The sequence below is a fragment of the Babylonia areolata genome, chromosome 3 (genome assembly GCF_041734735.1).
Source record: "Babylonia areolata isolate BAREFJ2019XMU chromosome 3, ASM4173473v1, whole genome shotgun sequence".
NCBI lineage: Eukaryota > Metazoa > Mollusca > Gastropoda > Neogastropoda > Buccinidae > Babylonia > Babylonia areolata.
This window is the reverse complement of record NC_134878.1, coordinates 7,072,095-7,081,382: the sequence shown is the minus strand read 5'-3', so window position 1 is coordinate 7,081,382 and position 9,288 is coordinate 7,072,095. Positions and strand designations below refer to the sequence as shown.

Genomic DNA, 9,288 nt, shown 5'->3' with positions numbered 1-9,288 from the left:
ACAGATAAATCCTTTTTTTCATGTTTGTTATTAAAAAAAACACACTATAAAATCATGTGAAGTGACCAAAATTGGATAAGTAGTTAAATCCTTTTTTTCATATTTGTTATTAAAAAACAACAACAAAAAAACTATATCTTTCTCTGTCTCTGATTGTCTGTCTGTCTGTCTCAAGCAGATAGATACACTTTAAAAAAAAAAAATTTTTTTTTTAATGTCAGTTTGTCTCTCTTTTAGAACAGACAGACATACATTTTTTTGGTTTTGTTCATAACTGTTTAAGAGTTTCTCAATACATGTTTAATACTGATGTTTAACCTGTGGAAGGAAATGTGCACACATTGAAAATACTGTTCCACAATCCACACAACAAAAATAACAAAGCCCAAACACCATGTGCATTACTGACCACCATGACCATTCCAAAAGCGAACAGTTGGGTGTACTTTATTCCCTTTTTGTTTTCTTTTTTGGTGAGCATATATCACAGCTACATTTTCAGCAGTTTAAGATAATTGTATCACACTAACTGTCCCACTAACAATTTCAAATACTTTAGATAACATTTTAATTAAAAAAAAAAAAAAAGGAACATATACATACACATAAAATTTATCATCAACATGCACTGGCATTCATAGTTGTGAGTACTTTGCATGTGAGATGGCACTATGCGTAATATATAGAATATTCAATATCCACTCACAGTTTGGGCCCCTATCTTTACCTGTATCCTTGCAAAATCAAAGACCTGATCCCTAAAAGCTTCATACTTGCTGTCCTGCTATGCCATTGCCTAAAGAAATTCATGACCAGGCATCAAATTGTTTTTACCTTGAATTATTGTCTTGTCACAACTATAGATTCTTCTGTTTGAAAATTTGGGCATGTACCCCAGGGAGAGAGTGAGCAACCAAAATTCAGTGCAGTGCCACCCGTATTTTTCTTGTCCTGTGTGCACGTTTTTCTTTCGCAATCAAAGTGGGCTTTTCACAGATTGTCAAGGACAACTCTCTTACTGGGTTTCTTTTGCATCCGCCAAGTGCATACAGTTGCTGTCAACGGAACTACCAATTTTCTCATACGACTCGATTTTCTCATGTGAAAGTCTGGTACTCAGTTGACCACTCTTCCAAAGTCTAGTGGAGGAGTAAGTTCTGGACCTTCTGCAGTTCAAACTTGGGACCCTTACTTCTCTGTTGGATGCTCTGTCAAATAAGCTGACTGTCCACTTTATCTAAATGATATCCCAGCTTCATGGAATTATGACTAGCCTGTAAAACAGAAAGGGACATATCTAGCTGTAGCTAACTACTTTGGTTTTCGCCCTACCCAGACTGACTGGTGTTTTGCTGTGGACATGAATCACACCCTGTTGATGTCTGCTCCAGTGGGTCAGTCTCAGTTTCTCAAGGAGGTATTACTGTGTTTGGACAAATACATACACGCAACACCACATCTGCCTGATGGCAGAATGACCCAGCATGCATGTATAGTTATATTTGTGTACCTATAAGAGAGGATTTCTTTTGTAGAATTTTATCAAAGAACAACACTTTTGTTGCCATGGGACAGGCGCAATAGCTGAGTGGTTAAAGCGTTGGACTTTCAGTTTGAGGGACCTGGGTTTGAATCACGGTGACGGTGCCTGGTGGGTAAAGGGTGGAGATTTTTACTATCTCCCAGGTCAACATATGTGCAGACCTGCTAGTGCCTGAACCCCCTTCGTGTGTAAACGCATGCAGAAGATCAAATACGCATGTTAAAGATCCTGTAATCCATGTCAGCGTTTGGTGGGTTATGGAAGCAAGAACATACCCAGCATGCACACCCCCGAAAGCGGAGTATGACTGCCTACATGGCGGGGTAAAAACAGTCATGCACATAAAAGCCCACTCGTGTACAAGCGAGTGAACGTGGGAGTTGCAGCCCATGAACGCAGAAGAAGAAGAAGAAGAAGAAGTTGCCATGGGTTCTTTTTCAGTGTGCCAAATGCACGCTGCACACAGGACCTTGGTTCATCATCTCATCCGAATAACTGGATGCTCAGTTTGATTTTCCAGTCAAACTTGTGTGAAAGTGCAAGAGCCGGATTCAAACTCAGACCCTAATGGCGTCTTAACCATTCTGCTGTCTTTCTCCTCTGATGAGTAACAGTAATTATGCTATATTAAGCGTAGTCTTATGAAACAATATTCTTTTAGGGTTGTAAGCTTCAATGACAGCATGACAGATGATGCAGCAGAAGTGCTTTCTCCATGTCATACACACATGTGGATGCTATGCTACGCAAGAGTGACTAACATATTTATACCTTTATAGTTATTTGACTAAATCCATTCAGTATGACTTTAACATACACCAGAAAAAAAAGTCACTATGAAATTAATTTGTTCAAAGAAACTACTTGGCAAAATGAACCACTCACTTCCACTCTTCCGTCTTTCACTGTTACTCACTTAAAAAACAAAACAAAAACAAAACAAACAACAAAAAAACATAAGAAAATATACAATAATAGAAAATAGAAAACCATATGGCAAACATCTCACAAGGCAGCAGTACAAATTTCAGCAGTATACAGAAAGGCTACTTATTCACCACTCTTGTCTTCCTTATCATCCTTCTGCCACCCACCCACTCCCTCTGTCCACTCCTTCTTCCCCTCCCACTCTGTCTCTCACTCACTCCCTCCTCTACACAAAAGTGGAAAATGGGAAGTGTATGAATTTTGAAAAATGCACACAGGGCTCACAAAGTTACAGACATATTCAGCAGCAATGACCATTGAACTGGAGTGATGTCCAGCATTGAATATCATGCTCTCTCTCCCTCTCTCTCTGTGTGTGTCTCTCTCTCTCTCTGTCTCTCTCTCTCTCACATGCACACAGTTATGTTCCCCATTGTCAGAACACCACCACAAAGTACAATTTTCTAGTTTGTTCAGTGACACTGATTTTAACAGCCCATACTAGTTAAACAGGACACATGCACCCGCACAGGTCCAAATGCTGCTCAAACACTTCTGAGCCTACAAATTTCCACCCGCAAATGCACACACACACTTTGAGATAAAAGTTGATATCACCATCAAATCATGAAGCACAAAATTGAAATCATCACTACAAATAATCAAGATGATAAAATACTTAACTACGTAGATGGATTATGGCTAAGAGAAGATACCGCAGAAACTATCCAAAAAGATGAAAATGGAACAATAAAATTAACGGTCAATACATTACACTCTTAACTTTGGGTACAAAACAAATGTGATTCCATTGCACAAATTTTAACTCCTCCATAAGCAGAACTATGGTCCTCTGATTATTTGTACGATGCATGCCAACTCAAGATTCATACACAAACACAAAAAAAAAAAAAAAGAAAAAAAAAGAAAAAAAAAGAAGCTTGCCTGTACAATCAGTAAGAAGGTAAAACAATCATATTGTAACTATTGCTGGTTTTTCCATAGTGGTTCAAAATACATATAGAAAAATCCTTACAGGAAGAGAAGAGGCACACACATGTAATAGTCCCTGTCGTTTTTTCAAAATACTGACATGAGAAATGCATGGAGAAGTGTTTCTTTTTCTTTTCTTTTCTTTTTTTTTTTTAATGTGTGAAAAAGAGATCAGTTTGACAAAAAAAAAAAGAAAAAAAAAACAAGAAAAAAAAACTATAAGTACTTATCAAATATAATGCTTGAAACAAAATTCTGAAGATTAGTAAAAGTCTGCTTCTAAACATTTTTTTTTTCTGTGGTTTCCTGTTTCTCCCTATTTTTGTTGTTGTTCCATTTTGTTATGTTTCCCACACATCATCGTACACAACAGTTCAATATATTAATTCCTTCTGAAGCGGAAATGCAAGAACTTCTTTTCCACCTTCACATTTGTAACTGATGTATTTTTCAGTTAAAATTCTTTCTTCACCCAAAATGATGGCAATACAACAAAGTAGCATATTTCACATCTGAACAGAGGAAAACTTATTCAACTGAACGAATTCCTTTCTGTTCCTGTGATGTTCACAGAAAACAACAACAACAACAAACAGAGGAAAACTTATTCAACTGAACGAATTCCTTTCTGTTCCTGTGATGTTCACAGAAAACAACAACAACAACAACAACAAAAACAATCAGTCACAGCATATCGTTTAAAAGAAGTTACACAAACAGTGACATTGAAAATACTTGCCTCTTAAACAAAAATGCTCACAGTAGGAGAACAGAGGGGACTAAGAAAAAATCAAAGAAGGAGGGAGCAAAATTTTACCCATGTATTCCTTACAAAATTACAAACAGATAAAAACATCAAAACCGAAAAAAAAAAAAAAAAAAAAAAAAAAAATTATGGCAATGTTTCATTCAAAACCTTATTTTTTTAAACAAAAGAACTTTTTTTTTTATGTTGTTGTTGCCAACAGCATCACTCATAATACACTCCGTACACAGAGGCAACAGCGAACAAGGACTTGTTCCGGAACTCTGAGCAGGCGTAGGTGTCGTTGTTCTGGTCCCATAGACACCTGCTGCTGATACGCATGCTCTGGTCGCCAATCTGACCGATGTGCACAACGCAGATGATCTTGTACCGCGGGATCATTAGCTCTTTGATGCGTGCCTTGATCACCTGTGGATCAGTTGATAATTTGTCTTGACTGGTTCAGTCTGCCAATTACAGAAGATTTTTTTTTTTTAATTTATCTAAATTTTTTTTTTTTAATGAATTATCCAATCCCCACAACCCATCCCTCCTCCTCCTTTCATAACTCACCCCCCCCCACCCCCCCCACATCTTTATCCTCCTAATAAAATAAATGGGAAAAAAATCCACAAAAAACAAAACAAAACAACACATACACCAAAAATTGTGTACCGTAAATTTCAGTCTATAAACCACAACTTTTTACCCCAGCTCAACCTCTGTGGCTTATACAATGATGCAGCTTATTTGCGGATTTTAACGATCCTGGGAGTGTCACGTTCTTGTCTATTCTTAGCTGCCCTTCAACTCACCAAAATCATGATTTCTGTCCATGAATTTTTGGATGAGCTTCAGGATAGTGTGCTAACTGTTCATGTTTTATAAATCAAATCCGCACACATTAAAGCCTTCAGATCAGCATTCAGTTCTACTCTGCTCAAGCGTACACCCTCATCATGCCAAAAATGCGGCGTAATGCCTATGATGCAGCTTTCAAATTGAAGGCGATCGACTCAGCAGACGACAGTGCAAGCGACGAACCAGCAGCGACCTCCACTTCATGTTCATGAAGTGAAAGCGAGGCTGAAGTCAGTGACAAGATGGCGGAGGAAGCTGTATATGAATTATAATAATTGTTACGCTAATTAAAAATAATTGTCTTGATTACTGTAGCTACCTCTCTCTCCCTGCCTCTCCCCCCCTCTCTCTCCATATAATCTTCATTTATATATATATATGCCCAGGACATGAAGAGAGTGTGAACTATCTGTATATATATATATATATATATATATATATTTATATATATGTATGTATGTCTAAACGCATGAAAACAAAAGTATAAACATCTCTACTCATACAAACATGCCAAGCTATCAAAGATGCAGAAAGTGAGACACAGAATGAAACTTAACAACAAAAACTAAGACACTACTCTCCTCCCCCACCCTTCTCCACCAACACAAATTAAAAAACAAAAAAACACACAAAAAAACCACACTAACAAATCACTCTCCTCCCCCACCCTTCTCCACCAACACAAATTAAAACACACATACACACACACACACACACACACACACAAAAACAACCCTAAAAAACACAAAAAAACACACACAAAAAAACTAACACACCACTCTCCTCAAATACCCTTCTCCACTAACACAAATTAAAACACACACACACACACACACACACACAAACAACCCTAAAAAACACAAAAAAACACACACAAAAAAAACTAACACACCACTCTCCTCAAATACCCTTCTCCACTAACACAAATTAAAAAAACCCAAAAAAACAACCCCCCCACCCTCCCCCCAAAACACCCAAACTAATACACCACTCTCCTCCACCATCCTCCTGCCTCAACACGAATAAAAACAAAAACAACAACAAAAAACAACAACCCCCCTCCCCCCAAAAAAAACAACAACAACAACAACCCCAACCCCAAACTGACACACCACTCGCCTCAAACACCATTCTCCACCAACACAAATTAAAAAACAACAACAACAATAAAAGTATCACACTGCTCTCCCCCACCACCCTCCTCCACAACACAGTTAAAGAAAACAACAACAACAAAACCAACAAACAGTCTACAATAACTTAGTCACAATGTTCTCCCACACCCCTTGCCCCCTCCCGTCCCTCCACCTCACAAACTTTCCTTGTCACAAAAACAAAACAAAACAACCCCCCCCTCCCCTCCCTCCAAAATCACACACCCCCTCCCCTCCCCTCCCTCCAAAATCACATCCCCCTCCCCTCCCTCCAAAATCACACCTCTCCTCCCCCCCCCTCCAAAATCACACCCCCCCCCTCCCCTCCCCTCCCTCCAAAATCACACCCCACCTCCCCTCCCCCCTCCCTCCAAAATCACACCCCCCCTCCCCTCCCCTCCCTCCAAAATCAACACCCACCTCTGACAATGTTTTGGACATCTGGCGGCACAGTTCCGGTTCGTACTTCTCCTCGGCCAGATACCCGTCCAGTGCGTCCTGCATGAGGTTCTTGACGGCAGAGTAGGGGAAACGATGGTGGGGCTCCATCTGGTAGGTGTTCTCCAAGCGAACCAGGGGCCGGAACTGGTCCTCATGGCCCGGCTCGTCCATGTAGGAGACCGTGCTGGTCGTTCTGTGTTGTGGGTTACGTCAATAACATGTGAGTCTTTAAGTTTTTCTTCCCCCCCCACCCCCCCATATTGCAATGAAGGTTATATTTGTCCAGAAAAGAAAATCATGTACCGGGTAATCAAATTCCACATTGCGTAGATCCAAATTGCAAAAATACATAATCAAACTCGCAAAAATACATTATCGGTTTCCATCAAAAAACAGTAAAAACTACTTCAAGAAGTGTACATAACATTGACAATCACTGCACGGTAGAAACTACATCAAGGAATATACATAACATTGACAATCACTTCATAGAAGCTATATTATTCATTCATTTTAAAATTTTGCATACCCCCCTTCCCAACACGCAGAGTTTCAGTTTTTCTGTGCCATAGGTCACGTTAACAATAACATATCAGTTTTCAGTTTCAATGTGTTGAAACTGAGCAGAATGATCCCTGTTCGCATTACACACACCACATCTTAAAAACAACAATCAAACCCAACCAACCCCCCAAAATAACAATAAAAACACACCCCAAAAACCAAATAAGAACATGCAGTAAATGCCTGACCCATGCAAAAACCCAACAATGTGCTGGTCATCATTTTCAAGGAGGTGCTGAAAGTTGAGCAGTGATCCATATATATATATCTATGCATTACATACACCACATCTTGCTTTAAAAAAAAACAACACACACCCAAACCCCCCAAAACAACAAACAAACAAACAGAAAAAATACATTCGAATATGCAGTAGATACCTGACCTATACAAAAACCCAACAACATGCTGGTCATCATTTTCAAGGAGGTGTTGAAGATTGAGCAGAGTGATCCATATATATATATATATATATATATATATATATATATATATATAAACAAACAATATATATATGTGCATTACATACATCACATCTGGTTTATAACTCCCCCCCCCCCCCACACCCCCCGTCCGAAAAAAAAAACAAAACCCATAAAACAACAACAAACACACAAACAAACAATAAACAAATATGAACATGCAGTAGATGCTTGACTTATGCAAGAACCTAGTAGCATTCTGGTTGTCAGGCCTTGAGACTGAGAGGCTACCCAATAGGTTTGTATAAAACATTACTCAAGAAAAGAAAAGAAAAAAAAGGAATGAACAAATCATAACTGAATAACATAAACAAATAATATATAGAAGGCCAATGATTCAAACTGAACAATCCACAGCATATGATATGCACAAACAACAACAACAACAACAAAAAACAAAACAACCCCCAAAAAAGACATTAGAACATACAGTCACACAAGTGTATCTATGTGCATGAGTGGAAGAAGTCTGATTTTTGGAGTACCCTCAAAACACAAGCATAAACACAAAATATGCAAATGCAGGTAATATACATGTGTAAGTCTTCTTGTGTGTGCTATTTGATCGTCCCAAGTATAATGTACAATGCTTCACCGTTACTATTTAAGTTAAGCATGGAATGTACCATGTACAGTAATCAAATCACAAGCAAGAACAATTACAAGAGCTGAAGCATGCAATGTAAGATAAAACAAGAGAGGCAAGGCCTTCAAGACTCACAAGGTTTTTATGTATTGAGTATAATTTCAAAATGTAATGTTTAAGATGAGAAAAATCAGTTTAAAGCAAATTAAGTCCCCTAGCATTAATTATAGAGGAATATCAGATCAAAGTGCCAAGTTTAGATAATACAAAAAATATAAATATAACAGTAAATGCAGTTTGCATATAATTAGGCTTCATTTAAAAAATTTTTTTTTGGTGCCCATCACAGAGGTGCAATATTGTTTTAAACAAGATGACTGGAAAGAACTGAATTTTTCCTATTTTTATGCCTAATTTGGTGTCAGCTGACAAAGTATTTGCAAAGAAAATGTCAATGTTAAAGTTTACCATGGACACACAGACACACAGACAACCGAACACCGGGTTAAAACATAGACTCACTTTGTTTACACAAGTAAGTCAAAAATGAAGCTTACTCGAACTTGTTGTGATGTCGATCATGGCGATCACTGCTGGACAATGAAGACACACTGCCCTGTTTACGAAGGAGTCTTGCTGCTTTTTCACGAGCTTTATCATGGTCAGTCATGTTGGCTGGTTTTCAGAGTATGCTTCAGGGGTATGGCTGGAACAGAGAGACACTGAAATCATAATATATGCATGGTACCGCTGATTATGATATGATTTCTTTTGTATGTGTGCATATTTATATGATTTAATATATAAATTACGATGACAATGAAATTATGAATGCATATGAATGAATATGTGTGGTAAATGAAGAGTGTGCAAGCATGTCCAAACACATGCAAATGTGTGTGTGTGTGTGTGTGTGTGTGTGTGTGTGTGTGTGTGCTGTGTGTGCGTGGTTTTTTTGGGTTTTTTTGTGTGTGTGTGTGTGTGTGTGTGTG

At 38.3% G+C, this 9,288-nt stretch overlaps 1 protein-coding gene across 1 annotated transcript in view; it reads right to left on the bottom strand.

The window, feature by feature from the left end:
* Positions 1 to 403: 403 nt before the first annotated feature.
* Positions 404 to 9,288, bottom strand: part of LOC143279689 (dynein light chain Tctex-type 5-B-like) — a 9,839-nt gene continuing 954 nt past the window's right edge. The window contains exons 2-4 of the mRNA XM_076583788.1: positions 8,854 to 9,002; positions 6,644 to 6,857; positions 404 to 4,637 (exon numbers count right to left, since the gene is read on the bottom strand). Coding sequence (XP_076439903.1) covers positions 4,434 to 4,637; positions 6,644 to 6,857; positions 8,854 to 8,966 — 531 coding nt within the window. The 5' untranslated portion in view covers positions 8,967 to 9,002 and the 3' untranslated portion in view covers positions 404 to 4,433. The remainder of the gene's footprint in view (positions 4,638 to 6,643; positions 6,858 to 8,853; positions 9,003 to 9,288) is intronic.